Genomic DNA, 25617 nt, shown 5'->3' with positions numbered 1-25617 from the left:
AGGTCCAGCCTCATAGGGCACCACAGGGGCCTGACTTGGTACCAGGTGCTGGATTTCCTCTCACTGTGTTTCGTTGTTTCCTACGAATGTGTCTTCTCTCCTCTTCTGGAGTGTAAGCTCCCTGCAGGCAGGAACTGTTTCTAAGCATCCTTTAGATTCTTCGCTTTAGATTGTTTACTCTCTCCAAATTCTTTCTGAAAGAGGGAATGAATGCCTCCTCTATGCGTGCATGCTCAGTTGCTCCGTCTTGTCTGACTCTTTGTGAGTCCGTGGACTGTACCCTGCCAGGCTCCTCTGTCCGTGGAATTCTCCAGGCAAGAATACTGGAGTGGATTGCCATTTCCTCCTCCAGGTGGTCTTCCCGACCCAGGGATCTAACCCATGTCTCTTGTGTCTCCTGCATTGGCAACTGTACCACCTTTTGAGTTAATTACACAAGCTTAGAATTCAACGGGTACGTCACTTTAAGTCAGTCACTCACTTAACTTGTCTGCTTATTGTATCAGTTTTTTAATTAATGTTTTCTCCCTTTTGATTTCAATTTCTCAGAACATACTTAATGAAAAGATCTTTCTTGAAATCTCTCCCCCTTTGTAATCACTACGTCAGGAGACAGAGGTGTCATTTCTAGTCTGGCCTATATTAATATTTTAATTAATATTTCTTATTTGGGCTCTAGGGAAATGGGATGAAAGGGATTATTTTAAAACAATGCATGGTGCTTATGCAGTCATTAATTACTTTATAATGAGTACCCATGGCATCCCTGGCTCTGTGCTTGGGGCTGGGGGCAAAAGTCACCAACACATGCTCTTCAAGAATAAGGAAGTTTCTCTGGAAACAGTGCAGTGACAGGTACGGTAATTGAGCCTAGGGGCTCTCCCACTCATGAAAAGGAAAAACATGTGTCAACATGCAGCCAGTAAAGGCTTTTTGATGTCATATAATATTTGACTTTCACTTTCTGATCTTTTTTTCTTTGTAATCTGCATCAGATATGTACCTCTTAATGAATAATATTAATATTTGATATTTAAAAATCTGCTACTAGGTTTCCAGATCAGTGGTTCTCAAACTTTAGCACCAGCCCCACTTCAGAGTCACCTGCAGGGCTTCTTAAAACTCATATTGCTGGGTGCCATCCCCTGAGTCTTCTGTGGGTCTAGGGTACTGCTGGAGAATTTGCATTTGTGGTAATTAAGTCCCGAGCTGCTGCTGCTGCTGTTGGTCTGGGGACTTGGGGGACCACTGCTCTCCACTGCCTGTTAAAAACTGAGAGAACAAACAGTATTGGCATAATGCTTACCACTGTCAAAACCCTACATTATTCAGGGACTTCCCTGGTGGTCCAGTGGTCAAGACTGTGCTTCCAGTGCAAGGGGCATGGATTCCATCCCTGGTTGAGGAACTAGGATCCCACATACTGCACAGTGTGGCCAAACTAAAAATCCTGTTATTCATTCGTTCAAAAATGTTGAGCTGCCCACACTGTGCCAGGCTGGGTGCGCTGGATAGAAATGTCTCGTGCCGTTTGGGGTTGATCTCATTCATCACAACTGTCTTGGGAGCCAGGTGTGGTTGTTATCCCTATTTCACCCAGGAGGGGAATGAAGGTCAAAGCCAGCCCACTGATGTGTTCGCTCAGCCGATCACTGCGTCACCACCCTGACCTCTGACTCTCCAAACCGTTGTCCTTCCACTGTGCCTCTTGCCTCTGTGCTTATTAGATGTGGTTACTTCTTTTTTTTCTAACCTTGAGGTTAATGTTTCCAGTTCTGCTGAATGTCTGCTTTCTTTCGTGCTTTTCTATCGCAGATTCCCATTTAAATTATATTTTATTGATTGTCTTTTGCACATGGGCCTCCTAGATCTTCCTTTCTTTGCCTTTGGTTTTATGAGCATGTTTGCATTTGCTCAGATGTGTTTGTTTTTCCCTGCCAGCAGATCTTACTAGTTTTTTTTCTGTTAAATAATTTCTGCCTTCCGACTTTGATATCAGAGACCTCTGAGATTGAATGTCTTGATGGCACACAGATTCCTGCTATTTATTGCTTGCTAATATTAGACACTTCATCTCTGTAGCGGCAGCTGAGGCCCTGCCTGGCAGCTCTGATCCCCCCAGGGCGAGAGCTGAGGCTGGTGGGCTCTGTCGGTGGCATCAGGCTTTCAGTACAAATCCAGTCGTTTCATCTCACTGCAGAGGCCAGGCTATTAAAAGACCAGGAATGTTAAAAATAGCTCTTGCCACAATTCCCACCTTGGAAGCTTTCAGGAGAGCTCTGCAAAGAAACAATTAGATTCTACCTCACAGAGTCAAAGCAACCGCAGAAGAGTCTTTATTTCAGTAGAGAAATCATAACAATGGTACCAAAAAACCATTGTTGCAAAGAAGGAGAATGTTTAGAAAAATAACTAGTCAGTTGCCTGTTTTGTTTTTTTTTTTTAATTGTCTGACTCATTTAGCGAGCTTTGTTTACACTTCATGCAATTTGCCATTGAACTCTGGAAGGTTTTCCTGCATTTGAAGAGTACAGCCAGGACATAGTGATTTGGGGGTACTGCAGGGTATATTTTTTTTATGTTGCTGTCAATCAAACAACACCAGGAGGATGTGGTTATCTTCAAACCATTCTGATGTTCACAGAGAAACATAGCTATTTTTATCTTTATATACACTGATAAATTTAATTATATTTATATAACTACAACATAGCGTGAAATTGAATACTCACAGGCTTTGTTGTTCAGTCGCCAGGTCATGTCCAACTCTTTCTGACCCCATGGACTGTAGTGCACCAGGCTTCCCTGTCCCTCACCATCTCCTGGAGTTTGCCCAAGTTCATGTCCATTGAATCAGTGATTCTATCCAGCCATCTCATCCTCTGTCACCATCTTCTTCTGTCTTCAATCTTCCCCAGCATCAGGGTCTTTTCCAATGAGTCAGATGTTTACATCAGGTGGCCAAAGCATTGGAGCTTCAGCTTCGGCGTCAGTCCTTCCAATGAGTATTCAAGGTTGATTTCCTTTAGGATTGACTGGTTTGATCTCCTTCCTGTCCAAGGGACTCTCAAGAGTCTTCTCTAGCACCACAGTTCAAAAGCATCAATTCTTTGGTGCTCTGCCTTCATGATCCACATTCAATTCTCGTATCCGTACATGACTACTGGAAGGATCATAGCCTTGACTATATGGATGTTTGTCGGCAAAATGATGTCTTTGCTTTTTAACACACTTTCTAAGTTTGTCATAGCTTTCCTGTCCCCAGGCTGCATTAGACGAGATATAATCTGGTAACACACCCATTGAGTGAATGAATCAGTTCAGTGCATTTCCTTACAGGTGTCAGGTCATCTTCTCCATCTGGCAGGCTTCACTCACTAGCACGTGGGCTGCCTTTCATCTGACACCATGTCTAATGGTTGGACTGCTTTAAAAGCACTAAGCCTCAGTCTGGAGCTTTCTCAATCATCCTGTATGTCCTTGAAAGTCATCCTTGTTATATGTGTATCCTGAGGCACAACTTTAACACTTATATCTTTTTTGTTATACAAAAATATTCTCCAAAGAGGCAATAGAACCCCTGTGATTCCCTAAGAGATCAGCATTTCCAAGAGCACCTGTTTTTAAAGCAATTATTTTACTTACAAACTGACAAGCACAATTATAAATTCTTCAATACCTTAAAGTTTTTATAGTCAAATAATTTATTTTAAAATGGTCTCTAACTTGCTCAATGAAATGAAAGTTACTCAGTTGTGTCTGACTCTTTGTGACCCCATGGACTATACAGTCCATGGAATTCTCCAGGCCAGAATACTGGAGTGGGTAGCTTTTCCCTTCTCCAGGGGATTGTCCCAACCCAGGGATCGAACCCCAGGTCTCCCACATTGCAGGTGAATTCTTTACCAGCTGAGCCACAAGGGAAACCCCTTTAACTTGCTAGGAGTTATAAATATTCCTATGGATTCAGATTTGTAAAAATGTTCTAAAGGTGTTGTTTCCCTGTTTTGTAGAGGGTCAGTGTCTACATATGAGCAGACGAGAGGCACTGGAATAAAACCAAGGGTTTTTAGTCTGATAAGCTAAGGTCTCATTGACCTAAATTGGGCTTTCTCAATTCTGACATTAGGGTTGTTTGGGGGCTGGACAATTCTTTGTTGCAGGGAACTGTTGTGTGTATTGTAGGGTGTTTAGCAGCATTTCCTGGCTTCTACCTAATAGATGCTGGAGCATCCCCGGGGTGGGACAATAAGCAGTGCCTCTGGACACTGTCAAATATTCCCCGGGGGAGAGAGTCAGCTGGTAGAGAATCACAGACCTAAGGGATTAAACTTGAATAGGGGCTTGGGCAGGAAAAAGGAGTTCTGTTTCAGGTCTGCTGATGCCTTATTTCAGGGAACTGTTGAAGGTGCTGAATCCTAGTTGGAGAAGCGAGACTAATGTCCAAAAGAGAGTCAGCCTAGTCCCACCCACTTCAGTCTGCCTGGGGCAGGGGAGTCCTATGTATTCCCAGATGGGAAATCAGACTATTGCAAAGCACAAGGTGATTTTTGATAGCACATTTTTGAGGTTAAATTTTTGTTTTAATAGCTATGCGTTCATTTTCATGGGTGTTGGGAAAAAGAATAAATACCACATGATGCCTATGGTGTTCTGGGTATGATTGCTTAGGGAGAAGCCAAATCTAACTTGAAAGGTATATAGCTGTTATTAGGGTCAAGTGAAAGTGAAAGTCTCTCAATCGTGTCTGACTCTGCAACCCCATGGACTATACAGTCCATGGAATTCTCCGGGCCAGAATACTGGAGTGGGTAGCCTTTCTCTTCTCCAGGAAATCTTCCCAACCCAGGGATCAAACCCAGATCTCCCACACTGTAAGCGAATTCTTTACCAGCTGAGCCACCAGGGAGGCATTAGGGCAAAAACTTTAAGCAAATGCGTTCATTTGTGCCAGGAACTGTTTAAGTGCTAAGGATTCAGCTGTTAACAAGACAAAGTCCTGATTCTCAGGGAGTTTATGGTCTCAAGAGGGAACCAAAAAGGAATATCACTTCAGGTAATGATAAATCTGTTGTAATGGAGCATGCAGGAACCCTGGCAGGACCACAGGTGGCTTCAGAGATGAAGCCTTCATCCCGCAGCATCTCCTTTTAGATGGGGAGGTAGCCGGTAGGTGTGTTTTGTCAAGTACTGCATGCAGGCTAAGTCGCTTCAGTTGTATGCCCTCTTCCAGGGGATTTTCCCAACACAGGGATAGAACCCCTGTTTCTTACATGTCCTGCATTGGCAGCTGGGTTCTTTAGAGTTAAGTACTAAGGTAAAGAATAAGGAGCTTCCCTGGTGGCTCAGACAGTAAAGAATCTGCCTGCAATGCAGTAGACTTGGGTTGAATTCCTGGATCAGGAAGATTCCCTGGAGAAGGAAATGGCAACCCACTACAGTATTTTTACCTGGAGAATTCCATGGACAGAGGAGCCTGGCAAGCTACAGTCCAGGGGGTTGCAAAGAGTTGGAAATGACTGAGCGATTCACACTTTCACTTTCAAGAGACAGAAGGTCTGAGCAGGTGATTTCCGAGTGGAGATCTGACTAGTGGGAGAGAACAACCACAGAAGGGTGCAGGGTCAGAGGGAACAAAGAGATGGTGGGCTGTGGTTTCTGTGTCTTAGATGGGCTCTTACACACATGGAAGGCTATGTGAAATAATTTTTTGTGGGGTTTTTTTTTCCTTGCAAGAATTAAACATAAACCGTAGTGATTCTCAAGCCCCATCAAGCATCTCCATGTGCATTGCCTTAACCTTGTCTTTCAACTTCAAATGCATAAAAATTCAATTACTCAGCTATACATTTTAATTGGAATCCTAGGTCTGACAGATGCTCTCATGCACCACACTTTCTCCAGGGTGACACATTCTTTGCACGCCCGCATGCTCAGATCAGCCTAAGCCAGACACCCAGTGGCAGTCGCAGGGCTCAGGTCTCTGTCATGACAACTTCCTCTGTTTATTTGCTTCCATCTCATTCTGGGTTAGGAGACTCATCCTACTGAGGGAAGAGCTTTATTATCTCTAGCAGATTCCAGTTCTTCACCCAGATGAGTTAGATTTGATGCTTAGACAACCAAGGTTGTTTCCAGGAAAGAGATTTTTGGCTGTCTTACAAGACCTGGGCATCCAGGGCAATTCTTTCCCTATCAGTGATGAACACACAGGGGCCATCCTTTTCCTTACTGTCTCCAACTACAGTTAGCTCTGGGCTGGACCCTCCAAATGGGTCCTGATTTCTCAGCAGATTGCACAACCCTTGGGTTCAAGAGAAATCTTGACCTAATTGTTCTGATTTTGTTTGGAACCCCCACAAAGATTGTTGCCAACTTCCCTTTCTGTTTAGTTGGATTTTGCATTTTTTTAGCTTCTCTAAAACATTTTTTCATCTCCCTAACTGGTTCTAGAGGTGACTTACATGTTATTCTGTTAGGTCCCCTTTGCCTTTATGTATTTCAGTTTTAACCTCTCCTCCCTTATATCCTGATTTTATAGGTGAAATTCCACTGTGTGTTCACCTCTTCCCCTTCCCTCCCTGCCAAAGCTAGTTGCTAATTTTCTTCTCATTGGTTTCTCTGTTACACAGCGGTTTAACATTAGCACCATCCATCTCTTTCTAGGATAGGGTTGTAACTGATTGTCTTGAATCCTGTCTCCCTCTCATATCCTTGTATTGTCCTGCGGCCACAGCCCCAGAACAATGCTGAAGTCTGAAAAGGAGCTGGGCCAGTTTGACCCAGGGGGGCTGCAGCACTTTGGTCAATGGGGAGAATTGGAGGATCGAGGTGGGGCGGGGCACAGAGGCCAGGGCATGGTGTGGTTTTGAGCCATGGGGTAAAGTGTTGGGGTTTTATTCCAAGCTTTTGGGAAGCCACCCTGAACATTCTATTGGTAGGACTCCAATACTTTGGCCACCTGATGCGAAGAGCTGACTCACTAGAAAAGACCCTGATGCTGGGAAAGATTGAGGGCAGGGGGAGAAGGGGACGACAGAGGATGAGATGGTTTGATGGCATCACCGACTCAATAGACATAAATTTGATACAAACACGAGTGTGTGTGTGTGTGTGTGTGTGTGTGTGCGCGCGCACTAGAACAGATCCTCCCTGACATATACCAATGGCCACTACTTACTACCGCTTCCATGCACTGTGTTGACTACATCACTGGCTTGGCAATCTACTAACAAGGTCCTCTGGGTGCCTGTCACTGCTTCGGTAAGATAAAGAAACATTATTCATGGTTGGCATAATTACTTCATTCCCCCAGAAAGAGACTGGCTTTCAGCAGGATGGAAGGAAGAACCCAGGCAAAGCTTTAATGATCTAATCATCTTTTTTCATTTGAAGTCCTACCAATCATTTATTAAGTTTTGACTCCATGGTTATGACATAAATTAAAAAAAACAAAAGACACAGAAAGGGAGATTTGTGAGCCTTAGGTATCCAGCTGAGAGTATCACAAGTAGCTCAAGGTCAGTGGTTTGTTGACAACTGCAGGTAAACCTACTCTCTGTTGTTGTTCAGTCACTAAGTTGTGTCCAACTCTGCAACCGTATGGACTGCAGCACAGTAGGCTCCTCTGTCCTTCACTATGTTCTGGAGTTTGTTCAAATTCATGTTCATTGAGTCAGTGATGCTATCTAACCATCTTGTCCTCTGTCGTCCCCTTCTGTTCCTGCCTTCAATCTTTCCCAGCATCATGGTCTTTTCCAATGAGTTGGCTTCTCACATCAAGTGACCAAAATGCTGGAGCTTCAGCTTCAAAATTAGTCCTTCCAATGAATATTCGGGGTCGATTTCCTTTCAGATTTTTTAAAGCATTTTATTTATTAATTTTTTTAACACCCCAAACATTTTGTTTTGGGGTATAACTTATTAACAGTGTTGTGGTAGTTTCAGGTGGACGGCAAAGGGACTCAGCCATTTCCTTTAGGGTTGGCTGGTTTGAGCTCCTTGCTGTCCAAGAGACTCTCAAGAGTTTTCTCCAGCACCACAATTCTAAAGCATCAATTCTTCAGCTCTAGACCTTCTTTATGGTCCAACTGGTGACTCAGACAGTAAAGCATCTGCCTGCAATGTGGGAGACCTGAGTTCAATCCCTGGGTTGGGAAGATCCCCTGGAGAAGGAAATGGCAACTCACTCCAGTCCTCTTGCCTAGAAAATTCCATGGATTGAGGAGCCTGGTAGGCTACAGTCCATGGGGTCACAGAGTCGGACACGACTGAGCGACTTTACTTTCTTTTCTTTCTCACATCCATACATGACTACTGGAAAGACCATAGCCTTGACTACTCAGACCTTTGTCCGCAAAGTGATATCTCTGTGTTTTACTCTGCTCTCTAGGTTTGTCATAGCTCTCCTTCCAAGGAGCAAGTGTCTTTTAATTTTATGGCTGCAGTCACTATCTGCAGTGGTTTTGGAGCCCAAGAAAATAAAGTCTGTCACTGTTTCCATTTTTCCCCATCTATTTGCCATGAGGTGATGGGACCGGATGTCAACCTCTGCTCTCTGAGGATCTAAGAAATGACTTGCTTTTTTTAAAGAGCCCCTTGAGTCAGCTTCAGGGTCTTCATGGTTCCTTGTCCTCCACCTCTTCTCTCCCAGAGCTGGCTGCAGTTGGTCAGTGAGACCAGTGCAGTCAAGGTGGTGCTCCTGGAACTTTGAACTCTCCACTGGCTTGAGGCCAGTAGTAATACCTGGCCCCATGTAGACAAGCATCAGCTGACCAACTGGCCACCTGCAGCTAAGGATGCTGGTAATCCCATAATCCCATGACCCCAGCCCTGCCTTTCTGCTGCTCTCATCCCCAACCACACAGTCCTCCACTGCTGTTTCTCATCTCCAGTTATACTGAACTCAGACATGCCAGTATGTGTATGCTCTGTAGTCTAGCTAGTTACACAGGGTCTTCTTCTTTATGAGCGGAATGCCCCACCGGCTCCCGGAAGGAGGCTCGGCATACGCAAAGGCGGGATCGAGCCTCACTTTATAGTTCCATGTTTCCCATTTAGTATAATCCTTTTAAAGCGCTGGAACAGAAAGCAATGATACAGTGACTGATCTTTGACCAGTGCTCCTCACTGGAGGGGACAGTTGGAATTTGAGTGATAAAACTGTTATTCTGGAACCATCTCAGGCAGTGCAGAGCTTCAGCATCTCTACCACAGAATGCCAGTGTGACCCCCAGATCATTACAGACAGTCCCTGAACACATCACAAATGTGGTTTATTCTCTTAGACTGAAATCTTATTAAACCTCCCTGCAATATTGGAGCAATTAACAGTACTGAATATTAACTTTGCTTATAGGTTTAACTTAATATTAGATCAGTTAGATAAGAACAAATTAAAAGCATGGGAAGATATGTGTGTTATCAGACAATGTGGTTCTTAAAAAGAAATTGTTGCTATTAATATAGTTTAGAGTATTTAATTAAATTTTTAAGTGGGACCAGATATTCATTACAGAAGGCGTTAAAAGTGATCTTTGTGAAAATCACTTTTAGTTAGGGATGTATAATGAAGTCTTTATAGGTGAAATAAAATTTTCTTTAAGATACCCATAGGGATGATATGGAAATATGAGGAGACTAGATGAAGTTAAATGGACAGAATGTTAATCTGAATTTAGACCTATTATTTGAAAATGTATTAACATAAATTTGTTAGAGTAAGATATTCTCTTCTGAATTCTAGAATGGCTTTTTGTCCTGGTGTCTAGATTTTTAGTTTACATAATTATCTTATTTTTCCCATACCCATGAATTAGCTAGACTATTACCTAGACTCTTCAGTTATCAATGTGGACCATGTTTAAAGTCTTTATTGAACTTGTTCCAATGTTGCTCCTGTTTTTCTGGTTCTTTTTTTTGGCCAAGAGGCATGTAAGATCTTAACTTTCCAACCAGGGATCACACCTGAAACTCCTGCATTAGAAGACGAAGTCTTAACCACTGGACCACCAAGGAAGTCCTCCCCAGACTGTTTTAAAAAACACATAAAGAAGAGTGGAATTGCAAACAAGGGCCTCCACGTTCACAGTCTGTAATTTTGACTAGTTTGGCAGGTCATTGAAGCTCAGGCAAATCATCTGTCTCCTAACCTCATTGATTTATTTTTTGCAAATTTCAAATATGGTGCTAATGACACTCCTTCAAAACTAATAATTCAGAAAGACAAGTTTTTATGTACTTTACGTACATCCTGGAAAGATCAAAATGTTGCGGTATGATTATAATTTAGTAGGAACTATCTGTGCATAAATATTTCTGATAGGAATCTCTCCAAAGTATTAATAATTATGCCACTCAAATAACATGACTGAGGGTAACCTTTTTCTTTTTCTATTTTAAATCTTGCATTTTCCAAAATTTCTTTCATAATAATTTTCTACTTTAAGCTAAAAAACGTTAATTGCATGTTATTTCTTAAACTTGCCTTTTGGGAGGGCAAATTAACAAATTTCAAAGTTAACAAAATATTTGGACTTTATTTAAGGCTTCTTGGCTGCATGGGTATTCCAGTAGATTCAGGTCCTTATTTTCTCATCACACATATGTGGTTATGTTATTATCTGACAAACTCACCATTGCTTTACAGGAAAAATTTACTGAGTTGGGTTTGTGCTTCAAATTAGAATTAAGATGAATATATAAATGTGATTCATATTATGTGTCTCAACCTCCTTAGCTTTAAAATGAAGGGCTAGGGGGTGAATTGAACACTGAGGGTCTTCTAACAGTAATATATTACAAATTAAAAATTTTTAAATATCTACCTAGCAATTTTCCTAATGGTGTTTTTAAAAATAGGTAGTGAGATGACCATGGGAAAGTGACTGTCATCTCAAGCAAAGAGGGGGTGGGAAGGAGAGAGTGGGATGTATGGAGAAAGTAGCATGGAAACACCCACACTACCATATGTGAAACAGATAGCCCAGGGGAATTTGCTGTGTGACTCCAGGAGCTCACACCAGGGCTCTGTAACAACTTAGAGGGGTGGGATGGGGAGGGAGGTGGGAGGGAGGTTCAAGAGGGAGGGGACATATGTATACCTATGGCTGATTCATGTTGATGTATGGCAGAAACCAATACAACATTGTAAAGCAATTATCCTGCAATTAAAAATTTAAAAATAGAAGTTTTAAAAAGTCATAAAAAAAGACATTATAGAGCCTGTTTTCCTTAGGTCAGAAGAAAGGGACAGGGGTATTCAGTCTCAGCTTCTAAAGGTTCTAATATTTCAAAATAAAATGCAGAGCTAACGGTGAAAAAAAAATCTCTCTGACTTTTGAACTATGATTCTGAGAGGTGGAGGCATAGAGAATGGACATTTGGACATGAGGGGGATGGGAAGTGTGGGATGAATTGGGAGATTAGGATTGACATACATACACCACCATGTATAAAATAGTGAAATAGAGGAAACCTGCTGTATAGCACAGGGAGCTCAGCTCAGGGATGACCTAGATGGGTGGGATGGGAGAGGTGGGAGGGAGGTCCAAGAGGGAGGGATATATGTATATTATATAGCTGATTCACATTGTTGTACAGCAGAAACTAATACAACAATGGAAAGCAAATATTCTTAAATAAAAAATAAACTACTCTGTTTCTTGCTACAAAACCAAAGTGCCTGGGAGACTAGTGTAAGGTTGCTGCCTTAGTTGGATAGGTACCAGTTAACTCCATCAACCTGTGGGATGGTTCGTGGTTTTGGGGACAAAGTATTTTATACATGTCTATCTTGTTTTCTTCAGGTTATACTGGAGAGCTCTGCCAGTCCAAGATTGACTACTGTATTCTAGATCCATGTAGAAATGGAGCAACATGCACTTCTAATCTCAGTGGATTCACCTGCCAGTGTCTAGAAGGTCAGTATCGGTATCATTACAGGAATAACTTTCATTTTCCATTTTAAACCCTAGATTAATTTGATGACCTTTGTACTTCAATTTTCTGAAAAACTCTACTCAAGAGAACTTCCTACTTTGTCCCATTTATAAAACAAGATATAAGATGGCTCCTTTTTGTTTTAAGCTCTGTGCTAAAATAGCTTGGAAATTATGTCTGAATATTAGACATAATCTCAAAATTTCTGCAGTTTTCATTTACACATTGAAAATGAACAACTTACAATAAAATGGAATTTCTGTATAATGATAAATTTCACTTGATAAGATTTCTTTTAAATTATGTGTTAGGTTTTTAATTTACATTAATTTACATTAAAATTTTTTCACCATATATTTCACCTGTTTTTGTCTTTAAATCCACTTTATGACATCTTGGACACATATGGTCTCCTGGAAGGTCACATATTTAAGGCAATTTTTATTAAAAAATAAACAGTCATACTGTTTCAATTTCACCTGAAGAAGCAGACAGATAGTCCTAGTTATGGAGCGGGTGTTAAGGAACAATTTTGCACTTGGAGGAAGTTTTGTTTCCATTTCTGCTTGTATGGAAGGAATTACTTTAAACCTTTAATATGATAAGAATAACATGATATTAAAGGTGTTTTTCCCCTTAAAACCAGCATGTATGCTCCTTATGCACAGAAAGGGCACTGACAATTACATAGAGTCAATTGACACCCTTTGCAGAGATTACATGTTGAATCCTTGTAAATAAGGAAACATCTCTGTACTCATTAACCTGAATTACCTCCTGGCTTAGAGGCTGGACTGGGACAGTGGTACGGATGGATGTTGATAAAAGCCCACTGACTCCCAGGTAACCCCAGGGCTCAGGGTTGCCAGGAGCTGCATCATGATCGACGCTGTCTTGTACGCTTTATGCTTTCATATTCTGAAGCCCAAACAGCAACTCAGGAAGTGGATTCTTTGTCCTGGCTTCTGCTCCCCTGGGCAGGGACAGGAGCGGGTGGCTGGGGTCCTCCTGGTTATCTCCCAGCTGTGCGTGCTTATGCTAGACATGGTTACCATGACAATGGAGTTACATGTGCTGGATGGTCTCCATTCTTCACTCGAGTGCCTTAAGCAAATGGGAAAACTGGAGAGGAGGATGACTGAGTCAGCACCACTGGTCACTCATATACAGAGCGCTGGGCAGTTTCTCAAAGCTTTGCCACACCCCAGGTTAGTGGGTTGCCACCTAACCCTGGTTGTAGGCTGGGCTTAGAGTTAAGGGAAGTTTTCAGGGTCAAAGGCTGATTGACTGCTGGCCAGTCACTAGTTTTCCTCCCCCACCTGATCGATCCTTCTTTTTCTTTCTTAAGTGACTGTGGGCCATGAGAGCCCTGCTTCCCTCATAGGGCCATCCTGGGATTGAATGGGATTTTGCAGAAAGATATTTGAAAACTCCACAGTGCTTTGTTATCATAGTTTTGCTGCCAGAAGGTTCAGATCAGACCCTGGAGGCTCCGAGAGGTGGTGATTTGCACAAGGTCACACTGATAGTATAGAGAAGGAAATGGCAACCCACTCCAGTACTCTTGCCTGGAAAATCCCATGGAGGAGCCTGGTAGGCTACGTCCATGGGGTCACAGGGTCAGACACGACTGAGCGACTTCACTTCACTTCACACTGATAGTAGAGCCAGACCCTTGAGCTGCAGCCTGGGAATTCTGTGTTTACTTGTGCTCCGTTTCTCTAGTTGATAAAGATTTGTTGAGCAAGTCCTACATACCAGGCGCTGGACTGGGTGCTGGGCTGTAGGGTCAGCAAAGCTGAGATGGCCCCTCCCGCGACGTGGACACAAATAAGTCCCTAATTACAAGCCAGAATGTGTGCCTTTAAGACACACGACGAGGATCTGCTTAGCCTTGGGGACCCAGAAGAGATGCCCGCATGTGGAGACTGAGTGAGGAGGAGGAGCGCAAAGTTGAGGGCATCCCCAGGAGCAAAAGAAAAAGGGAAGAAAGTCGGTGACGAGGGCTGAGTCCTCAGGGCTTTAGGACTTTGTGGGCATGAGTAGGGCATGTCTTGTTCAACCCAGAGGGGAGAGAGCAGAGGCTTAGGTCTGAAGCCTGTCTGCCTCTTGCTAACCAGTTCTGTGCCTGAGCAAGTGAGAGTTCATACTGCTCTGTGTCTCAGAGAAAATTGTAAAATTGATACAGCGATAACCCTCACTTCTTAGGGTCCATGAGGATGAAATGAGAAGATGCTTAGACAAGGTGCTTATTACCGCAGGGTGCCTGGCTAAGTGCTCAAGAAGTCTTAGGCATCGTATCATGACTGTTTTCCTAATAGTGATTACTATTAGACCGTTGAAAAATGTAAACAGGAATTGGTAATTTTCCTTTTGTACCAGTATGGAGTGTGGGTTGGAGAGAGACACGTGTGGAAATAGAAGAGTTGTGGAAGTTTGGGAAATCCATGTTGCCTGTTGAGAAGGGAAGGTGGAATCTTAAAAGGAGAGATGCTGGTGATTTGGGAGAACTTTGGAGGGAAAACAGAAGGGTCTGGGGATGGATAGGTATGGAGGTGGAGGGGGAGTGGTGGGGAAGTTTGTGGCTTCTGTTACTGTTGGTCGTGCCATTCATGGAGAAAAAAAAAAAAAAACATGGGAGGGAAGGGTTCTATTTTGGACGTGTTGAGTGTGAGAGATGGCAGCTGGGCAGGTGCTGTGAGTCTGGGAGTAAGAGGGATCATCTGACCATGTCTCTACTCAGAGACCTTGGTCTATAGACTGTAATTTCAACGTGGGTGTTGATAGGCTTGTCTAGGGACCTTTTCCTTTATCCATTAGCCCATCAATTTCTCCACTCTGTCTTGATAAAGTCTAGAGAAGAAATGAATTGAAATGATTCAGATGAATTTCCCAGCAAGGTTTTGTACGAAGACTTTCATCCACCGGTTTACCTTCACTAAAGACTGACCAGGGAAAGGGGCTTCAGTTATAAATCAGAAGGATTCATTGCCGTGTTTTGAAGCTTCTCAGCAACTGGCACTTTAAAAGCAGCCCCTCCCATGGACCTGTTCCATGGTGGTGGTTGTAGGAATTATTTATAGAGCACTTTGCGCTTAAAAAACAGCCTGTGTCTGCAAGAGTTTTCTATCAGTCACGCTGTGAGAACAAGTTTCAAAGAGTTTCAAGTGTACACAATGTTCTGAAGTTTGGAGCCAGCACTTGACCTTTGACTGCCAGCTTTTTCTCTCCCCAGTGATTAACATTTTGGCATGTTAGCTTTGTATACATGCATTTATGTATCTAGTTTGTTGTTTTTGTAAAGTAATTTGAAAGTAAATTATAGGCATCATCACACTTTATCCCCAAATAAATGAGTTTGTGTTTTCTTTTTTTTTTTTTTAATTAATTTTATTCTATTCTCAAACTTTACATAATTGTATTAGTTCTGCCAAACATCAAAATGAATCCACCACGAGTTTGTGTTTTCTGAGAATAAGAACATTCTCCTTGATAGTTACGATACCGTGCCAAAGAAGATTTAGTAATTATTTTCTAGTATTATTTGCTATCTGCCCTGTTTTCACATGCTTCTTTGGATATATGTGTCGGTTCCGTCTGCCTTGCTTTCCTGTGATATTCTTTGTGGGTGGGAAGTGTGTTTTATTCATCATTCTTTCACCAACTCCCAGTATCCTATCACAGAGCTTTTCGTTCCGTATTTTATGCTAGTAGGAAGCTAATAAATATTTGTTAGATAAATTGATTATAAAAGTCAGCAAGATACTTCTACGTCCTAACTATTAAATTGGTAAATTGGGATTGAGATATATATATACTGTTAGGTATAAAGTGGATAACTGATAAGAACATCCTGTATAGCACAGGGAAAGAAAGAAGGTACAATCTGTTTGTAGGACATATATTAAATTAATCTTAAAAATGCATTCCAGTGTACATTAGATAGAAATACTGTTTGATTTCACTTATGCAAAGTACCTAGAATTGTCAAATTCAGAGAGTCAGAATGTATTTTGGTAGATGCAGGGGCAGGCAGGGAATTTCAGAGTTTCAGTTTAGGAAGGTAAACCATTTGGGAGATGGATGAGGATGAAAGTTGTACAGTAATGTGAATGTACCTAGTGCCACTGAGCTGTACAATTCATTGTTCAGTCCCTAAGTTGTGTCCAGCTCTTTGCAACCCCCTGGACTGCGTATGCCAGACTTCCTTGTCCTTCACTATGTCCTGGAGTTTGCTCAAACGCGTGTCCATTGATGGCTGATGACATCCAGCCATCTCATTCTCTGTCACCCCTTTCTCCTCCTTCCCTCAATCTTTCCCGGCATCAGAGTCCTTTCCAATGAGTTGGTTCTTCTCATCAGGTGACCAAAGTACTAGAGCTTCAGCTTCAGCATCAGTCCTTCCAATGAATATTCAGGGTTGATTTCCTTTAGGATTGACTAGTTTAATCTCCTTGCAGTCCAAGGCACTCTCACGAGTCTTCTCCAGCACCACAGTTCAAAAGCATCAATTCTTCAGCCCTTAGCCTTCTTTATGGTACAGCTCTCATATCCATATATGACTACTGGGAAAACCATATCTTCAACTCTATAGACCTTTGTTAGCAAAGTAATGTCTCTGATGCTGTCTAGGTTTGTCATAGCTTCTCTTCCTAGTGAAAGGTTGTTGTTGAATCACGCGAAGACACTGGGATTCTTGGCCCCCGGAGGAGAAGAATTCAATCCAGGGCCAGAGACGAGGCTTGATCGCTCAGAGCTTTTGTGTAATAAAGTTTTATTAAAGTATAAAGGAGAGAGAGAAAGCTTCTGACATAGGCATCAGAAGGGGGCAGAAAGAGTACCCGCTTGCTAGTGTTAACAATGAAGTTATATACTCTCCAATGAATCCAAAGCGTGTCTGGAGATTGTAAAGACCTCATCAGACCTACTCCCATAATTTACATTTTAAGATAACAGGAGGTTTAATCCAAAGACTGTCCTTAGGCAAGATACATTATTGTTATATAATCCTAAGGAATGTGGAGAAAGAAAAAAAGTTTGTCCTTTCTTCCTCCTTGAGAATTCCAGACCCCTCTCTCCTTGGGGACCCCTAGACTCCCTATCAACCTGCCTAGGAAATGACTCACTAGGAATAAGAGTCTTTTAATTTCATGCCTGAAGTCACCATCCACAGTGATTTTGGAGCCCCAAGAAAATGAAGTATGTCCCTGTTTCCATTTTTCCTCCATTTGTCATGAAGTAATGGGATCAGACCCCATGATCTTAGTTTTTTGACTGTTGAGTTTTAAGCCAGCTTTTTCACTCTCCTCTTTCACCTTCATTAAGAGGCTCTTTAGTTCCTCTTTGCTTTCTGCCATTAGAGTGGTATCATCGGTGTATCTGAAGTTGTTAATTCTGCCGGCAGTCTGGATTCCAGCTTGTGATTTATTCAGCCGGGCATTTCACACGATGTATTTTGCATATAGGTCATGCATGTAGGGTGACAGTATACAGCTGTGACATACTCTTTTTCCAATTTTGAACCAGTCCATTGTTCTGTGTTTGGTTCTAACTGTACAGTTAAATATGGTTAAAATAGCATGCTTTATATTACGTGACTTTTACCACAATAAAAAAAAAGCATTAAAAAAGTCAACATTTAGCTATCACTCACTACATTTAATAACTTAGTTGAGCCTCACAATAGTCCTATGAAGGAAATACTATCGATATTTTCATTGAACAGATGAGAAGCTGAAACACAGGAGGATGAATAACTTGCCTGAGGTCACACAGCTGGAAATTTAAACCCAGGCAACTTGGTACTAGCATTCTTAACCCTTGGCCTATGCCATCTCTGAATATATTCTTTAAAGTGAATTTTATTTTGTTTATTTAAAAATGTGGTCTTTATTTTAAAATATGGTCTTTAAAATAAATAAAATATGGTTTATTTAATTTTTTAATTTTTTTTAAAATTTTATTTTATTTTTAAATTTTACAATATTGTATTAGTTTTGCCAAATATCTAAATGAATCCACCACAGGTATACACGTGTTCCCCATCCTGAACCCTCCTCCCTCCTCCCTCCCCATACCCTCCCTCTGGTTCGTCCCAGTGCACCAGCCCCAAGCATCCAGTATCGTGCATCGAACCTGGACTGGCGACTTGTTTCATACATGATATTATACATGTTTCAATGCCATTCTCCCAAATCTCCCCACCCTCTCCCTCTCCCACAGAGTCCAAAAGACTGATCTATACATCAGTGTCTCTTTTGCTGTCTCGTACACAGGGTTATTGTTACCATCTTTCTAAATTCCATATATATGTGTTAGTATACTATATTGGTGTTTTTATTTCTGGCTTACTTCACTCTGTATAATAGGTTTCAGTTTCATCCATCTCATTAGAACTGATTCAAATGTATTCTTTTTAATGGCTGAGTAATACTCCATTGTGTATATGTATCACAGCTTTCTTATCCATTCATCTGCTGATGGGCATCTAGGTTGCTTCCATGTCCTGGCTATTATAAACAGTGCTGTGATGAACATTGGGGTACACGTATCTCTTTCCCTTCTGGTTTCCTCAGTGTGTATGCCCAGCAGTGGGATTGCTGGGTCGTATGGCAGTTCTATTTCCAGTTTTTTAAGGAATCTCCACACTGTTCTCCATAGTGGCTGTACTAGTTTGCATTCCCACCAACAGTGTAAGAGAGTTCCCTTTTCTCCACACCCTCTCCAGCATTTATTGCTTGTAGACTTATGGATCACAGCCATTCTGACTGGCGTGAAAGGGTACCTCATAGTGGTTTTGATTTGCATTTCTCTGATAATGAGTGATGTAGAGCATCTTTTCATGTGTTTGTTAGCCATCTGTATGTCTTCTTTGGAGAAATGTCTATTTAGTTCTTTGGCCCATTTTTTGATTGGGTCATTTATTTTTCTGGAGTTGAGCTGTAGGATTTGCTTGTATATTTTTGAGATTAGTTGTTTGTCAGTTGCTTCATTTGCTATTATTTTCTCCCATTCTGAAGGCTGCCTTTTCACTTTGCTAATAGTTTCCTTTGTTGTGCAGAAGCTTTTAAAGCTTAATTAGGTCCCATTTGTTTATTTTTGCTTTTATTTCCAATATTCAGGCTCTATTACAAAGCCACAGTTATCAAGACAGTATGGTACTGGCACAAAGACAGAAATATTGATCAGTGGAACAAAATAGAAAGCCCAGAGATAAATCCATGCACATATGGACACCTTATCTTTGACAAAGGAGGCAAGAATATACAATGGATTAAAGACAATCTCTTTAACAAGTGGTGCTGGGAAAACTGGTCAACCACTTGTAAAAGAATGAAACTAGAACACTTTATAACACCATACACAAAAATAAACTCAAAATGGGTTAAAGATCTCAACGTAAGACCAGAAACTATAAAACTCCTAGAGGAGAACATAGGCAAAACATTCTCCAACATACATCACAGCAGGATCCTATATGACCCACCTCCCAGAATATTGGAAAATATGGTTTATTTTAAAATATGGTCTTTATTTGACCAAGTCACGAGTCAAATAAATTCAAAGTTTGTTGGGTTTTCAAACTTCTAAAATTCTCTGCTAAAAATTCTTAAGCATGGAAAAAAACTAGAATTTCCCCCCCTCCTTTTTTTGGTTAAGTACAGTGAAATCCTTTTATGACAATCCTGCCCCATCCAGAAAGCTGTTAAACCTGGCTTTCCCTCTGGATAGTGCTTTCAACACTTTCCCATCACATCCTTGCTCTTCTCTGTCGTTTTCATCTCCATCATATTTCCTTCAAGGATCCTTTTCCATCTGATCTGGACTCAGTCCTTAGAGGTTGAATTACTTCCTGGGTACACATCACTTTGACTTTTGTCTTCTTTTTAACCTCTCTCCAAAAGTTCAAGGTTGTGGAGGCCTGAGAGACAGCTTGTGCTGTAATTATCACATGAGCTCACCTTCCAGAAGGTATCTGCTCTTCTCCTATTCTTATATTTTTATGCTTCCATCAGTGAGCCCTGACTTTTCTTTGAATTTAAACTTAATTTTCATTAGGTCCCTATTTGAAAAGTGCAGTTTCAAATTCTGGTTCAAGTAGGGGTGATAAGAAACAAAAGTAAACTTGTCATGAGTGCTTTCTTATGTTTCACTTCAGTTCAGTTCAGTTCAGTCGTTCATTTGTGTCCAACTCTTTGTGACCCCACGGACTGCAGCACACCAGGCCTCCCTGTCCATCACCAACTCCTGAAGCTTGCTCAAACTCATGTCCATTGAGTCAGTGATGCCATCCAACCATCTCATCCTCTGTTGTCCCCTTCTTCTCCTGCCTTCAGTCTTTCCCAGCATCAGGGTCTTTTCCAATGAGTCTGTTCTTCCCATCAGGTGGCCAAAGGATTGGAGCTTCAGCTTTAGCATCAGTCCTTCCAGTGAATATTCAGGACTGATTTCCTTTAGAATTGACTGGTTTGACTTATTGAGCAATAACAAAGATAAGTAATTGGGAGCTGATTTTATTGCCTCTGAATATACTCTTCACATCGGTTTTGTCTTTATGTTTGGTTTACAACTTTGAGGCCCTTAACTTTTGAAATAAATGCATCTTAAATCTGAGGAGGTTTAATTATAGGTACTTATCATCACTGCTTATTGGTGTTTAAATATGTGAGCATATTTAAATACACAAATAAGTACAATCTGTATATTACTGCCTAGCCATCATCTTTGCTTCCGCATCGCCTTTTAAATTGTTTTCCCTCGGGAACTTGAAGTAGAATAAAGAATAAAAAGAAGTGAGTAGTGATGAGAACATTCAGTAGTGAAGCACATTTGTCAGCCCTGCCTGTGTGCATCTTGCTGGCACGCCTCCTAGAACCTGAGGACCTTCCTGGCGTCCACCTTTTAGAGAAGACAGATGCTAATCAGAGATGACGTGAGAATATGGGGCTTCATGACTACTTTGAGGAAATATTTCATCCAGTGTATTTAAAAGACGTTGCCGTAAAGGTATTTCCTGGTGTGATGTCCTTGGCTAGGCTTAAGACAAGTAGAACTTGTATGAACTGCTCTTGCACTACAATTATGAAGGCAAGTACTTCCACCAAGAAGAGGACTTAGGTGTCAGTCCTCTCACTTTTAGGATGCAAGGTAAGATCCACTATCAGATATGCAGATCTTTCTTTTTTTTTTAGACCTGCAGATCTTAAAACATTAAAAAAATTTTATCTAAGTATAACTGATTTATAATGTTGTATTATTTTCTGCTGTACAGCAAAGTGAATCAGTTATACATGTATATGAAAGTGAAAGTTTCTCAGTCATGTCCAACTCTTTGTGACCCCATGGACTAGAGCCCACCAGGCTTTTTTGTCCATGGAATTCTCCAGGCAAGAATACTGGAGTGGGTTGCCATGCCCTTCTCCAAGGATCTTCTCAACCCAGGGATTGAACCCAGGTCTCCTGCTTTGTAGGCAGATTCTTTACCATTTGAACTACTTGGGAATTCCAGTACATGTATATACTATGTGCTAATTTGCTTCAGTGGTGTCCAACTCTTTGCAGCCCCATGGACTGTAGCCCACCAGGCTCCTCTGTCCCTGGGATTTCACAGGAAAGAATACTGGAGTGGGTTGCCATGCCCTCCTCCAGGGGATCTTCCCTACCCAGGGGGTCAAACCCATGTCTCTTACATCTCCTGCATTGCAGTGGGATTCTTTACTGCTGAGCCACCAGGGAAGCCCATATATGTATATATACACACATTATTTTTATATTCCTTTCCATTATGATTTATCATAGGATATTGAATATAATTTCCTGTGCTGTGCAGTAGGATCTCGTTGTTGATCCATCTTATATATAGTAACTTGTATCTGCTAATCCCAAACTCCCAATCCACCCCTTCCCTACCCTCCCTTCCCCTTGGCAACCACCCATCTGTTCTCTATGTCTCTGAGTCTGTTTTTGTTTCATAGATAAGTTCATTTGTATCATATTTTATTTAAAACATTATTTGTTTATTTATTTGGCTGCATCACATCTTAGTTGTAGTGTGCAGCATTTAGTTTCCTGAGTAGGCATTGGACCCAGGCCCCCTGCATTGGGAGCATGGAGATTCTGCATATAAGTGATCAGATCAGATCAGATCAGATGAGTCGCTCAGTCGTGTCCGACTCTTTGCGACCCCATGAATCGCAGCACGCCAGGCCTCTCTGTCCATCACCAACTCCTGGAGTTCACTCAGACTCACGTCCATCGAGTCACTGATACCATCCAGCCATCTCATCCTCTGTCATCCCCTTCTCCTCTTTCCCTGAATCCCTCCCAGCGTCAGAGTCTTTTCCAATGAGTCAACTCTTCACATGAGGTGGCCAAAGTACTGGACTTTCAGCTTTGGCATCATTCTTTCCAAGGAACACCCAGGGCTGATCTCCTTCAGAATGGACTGGTTGGATCTCCTTGCAGTCCAAGGGACTCTCAAGAGTCTTCTCCAACACCACAGTTCAAAAGCATCAATTCTTCAGCACTCAGCCTTCTTCACAGTCCAACTCTCACATCCATACATGACCACAGGAAAAACCATAGCCTTGACTAGACGAACCTTTGTTGGCAAAGTAATGTCTCTGCTTTTTAATATGCTGTCTAGGTTGGGCATAACTTTCCTTCCAAGCAGTAAGCATCTTTTAATTTCATGGCTTCAATCACCATCTGCAGTGATTTTGGAGCCTCCCAGAATAAAGTCTGACACTGTTTCCCCATCTATTTCCCATGAAGTGATGGGACCGGATGCCATGATCTTCGTTTTCTGAATGTTGAGCTTTAAGCCAACTTTTTCACTCTCCTCTTTCACTTTCATCAAGAGGCTTTTGAGTTCCTCTTCACTTTCTGCCATAAGGGTGGTGTCATCTGCATATCTGAGGTTCTTGATATTTCTCCTGGCAATCTTGATTCCAGCTTGTGTTTCTTCCAGTCCAGTGTTTCTCATGATGTACTCTGCATATAAGTTAAATAAACAGGGTGACAATATACAGCCTTGACGTACTCCTTTTCCTATTTGGAACCAGTCTATTGTTCCATGTCCAGTTTTAACTGTTGCTTCTTGACCTGCATACAGATTTCTCAAGAGGCAGGTCAGGTGGTCTGGTATTCCTGTCTCTTTCAGAATTTCCCACAGTTTATTGTGTTCCACACAGTCAAAGGCTTTGGCATAGTCAATAAAGCAGAAATAGATGTTTTTCTGGAACTCTCTTGCTTTTTCCGTGATCCGGCGGATGTTGGCAATTTGATCTCTGGTTCCTTTGCCTTTTCTAAAAGCAGGTTGAACATCTGGAAGTTCACGGTTCACATATTGCTGAAGCCTGGCTTGGAGAATTTTGAGCATCACTTTACTAGCGTGTGAGATGAGTGCAATTGTGTGGTAGTTTGAGCATTCTTTGACATTGCCTTTCTTTGGGATCGGAATGAAAACTGCCCTTTTCCAGTCCTGTGGCCACTGCTGAGTTTTCCAAATTTGCTGGCATATTGAGTGCAGCACTTTCACAGCATCATCTTTCAGGATTTGGAATAGCTCAACCGGAATTCTATCACCTCCACTAGCTTTGTTCGTAGTGATGCTTTCTAAGGCCCTCTTGACTTCACATTCTAGGATGTCTGGCTCTAGGTCAGTGATCACACCATCGTGATTATCTGGGTTGTGAAGATCTTTTTTGTACAGTTCTTCTGTGTATTCTTGCCATCTCTTCTTAATATCTTCTGCTTCTGTTAGGTCCATACCATTTCTGTCCTTTATCGAGCCCATCTTTGCATGAAATGTGCCTTTGGTATCTCTGATATAAGTGATACCATATGGTATTTGTTTTTCTCTTTCTGACTTCACTTAGTATGATAATCTCTAGGTCCATCCAGGTTGCTGCAAATGGCATTATTTCATTCTTTTTTTATGGCTGAGCAGTATTCCATAGTATATATGTACCACATCCTCTTTTTCCATTCATATATTGATGTGCATTTAGGTTATTTCCACGTCTTAGCTGTTGTAAGTAGTACTGCAGTGAACACAGAGGTGCCTGTATCTTTCTGAATTATAGTTTTGTCTGGAAAGATGCCCAGGAGTGGGATTGCTGGTTATTGTTTTAGTTGTTAAGTCCTATCCAACTCTTCAACCCTATGGACTGTAGCCCGCCAGGTTCCTCTGTCCATGGGATTCTCCAGGCAAGAAAACTGTTCGTGGGTTGCCATTTCCTTCTCCAGGGGATCTTCGTGACCCAGGGATCAAACCAGAGTCTACTGCATTGGCAGGTGGGTTCTGTGCTGCTGAGCCACCAGGGGAAGCTCACTTGTTTGTTTATCCCTAAAACCAGGTTTATTGTAGACTTACACAAGTCTTTTGAGACCTAAAGTTCTGTCAAAACTTGTCAAAAATTCATTGTAGTTTTACTTTGCATTTAAATTTGAGATGTTGAGCATCTTTTCATGTGGCCGTCTGTACAGACATGCAGATCATGTAACATGGAGGCTCCATTGCCAAATGTGGACAGCCGGTGCCTTTGGTGGCGTGGAAATCAGGGGACCTGAGTCTGGGCCTGATGAGGAGTGGGAAAGTGGCGTAGTTATGAATGTGGGTTTTTCAGGTCACACTGCTTGGTTTTGACATCTGGACCCAGTTCTTTTACAGATATTTGGGCTCGTTTTCCTCATTTAGGAAAGGAGAATGATAGTTGTAAATCCTTTACCAGTTGAAGAATAGAAAAAGCCCCAAAGCCCTTGGCACTGTGCTTAGCCCTTGGCTAAGTGCGGAACGAATGTCTGATGATGGTGATGATGATGGTGGGGGTGGTGGGAATGTAGTCATATCACCTTGGGAAAGCCATGTCATTTTTATCTCTTCCGGCCACGCTTCCTTGTTGTAAAAGGGCTCACTATTACCTTTAAGGGTCCCTACTTCTAAGTCTTTGATTCAAATATATCAGTTTAAGAACCCCTTGCTCAGTCAATAAATCCATTTTGTTGTTTCAAGTGATGTTTATACAGAGAAGTTTCATAACCTCTAAACGACTCTAAGGAAAGCTTGAGTCTAAAACCCAATGTCAGCCCAAAGGCCCCTGTAGGTTAAACCCCACTGCAACACCCTCCAAGGGTTTATCCAAACTATTTTTATTTTTCTACATTTTATAGCTTTGAGGAATCTAGCCATATAAATCCTTTTGTCCAACTCAAATATCAGGGTAATGCCTTTCATCTTAAATTGATTTATAGGCAATAGCCACACATGTCATAAAATTTATCTCTGAGATAATGTGTATTGTTCAGAAACTGGGCATGTTACCCCATCAGGATTTAGAACTTATATATTAATAGTCCTGGGATTTGGTTGTTTTCCCCAGGATCTTGGTATGTATGCTTTGGTGAAAGTACTCTCTTAGGATCATATGAAACTGCATGTATTTATTTAAGAAATGTGCAACATGTCCTCATAAAAGCCCAAATAAAATACTGCTCTTATTCTTTTAAAATCTGGCATTATCCCTAAATCACCACTTCATTGGGGAATTGTAATAGCTGAGATCCTTGGAGTTCCAAGTGGTGTCTGGTTTCATCTTTTGGAAACAAAGCAGGGTATTAAGACTTATTAAGTGTGAGTAAAAATGTTATTTCTATGTTTGGTGCATGCTAATTAAT

General features: G+C 41.6%; 1 protein-coding gene across 2 annotated transcripts in view; it reads left to right on the top strand.

Annotated features, from left to right (window-relative positions):
* DNER (delta/notch like EGF repeat containing) overlaps positions 1-25617 on the top strand; it is a 392187-nt gene that overhangs the window by 246936 nt on the left and 119634 nt on the right. For both annotated transcript variants that reach the window (XM_027515370.1, XM_027515361.1), the window contains exon 7: positions 11808-11921. In XM_027515370.1, coding sequence (XP_027371171.1) covers positions 11808-11921 — 114 coding nt within the window. The remainder of the gene's footprint in view (positions 1-11807; positions 11922-25617) is intronic.

This window comes from Bos indicus x Bos taurus, chromosome 2 (assembly GCF_003369695.1).
Source record: "Bos indicus x Bos taurus breed Angus x Brahman F1 hybrid chromosome 2, Bos_hybrid_MaternalHap_v2.0, whole genome shotgun sequence".
Lineage (NCBI taxonomy): Eukaryota > Metazoa > Chordata > Mammalia > Artiodactyla > Bovidae > Bos > Bos indicus x Bos taurus.
This window is presented reverse-complemented; position numbering and strand designations above follow the sequence as displayed.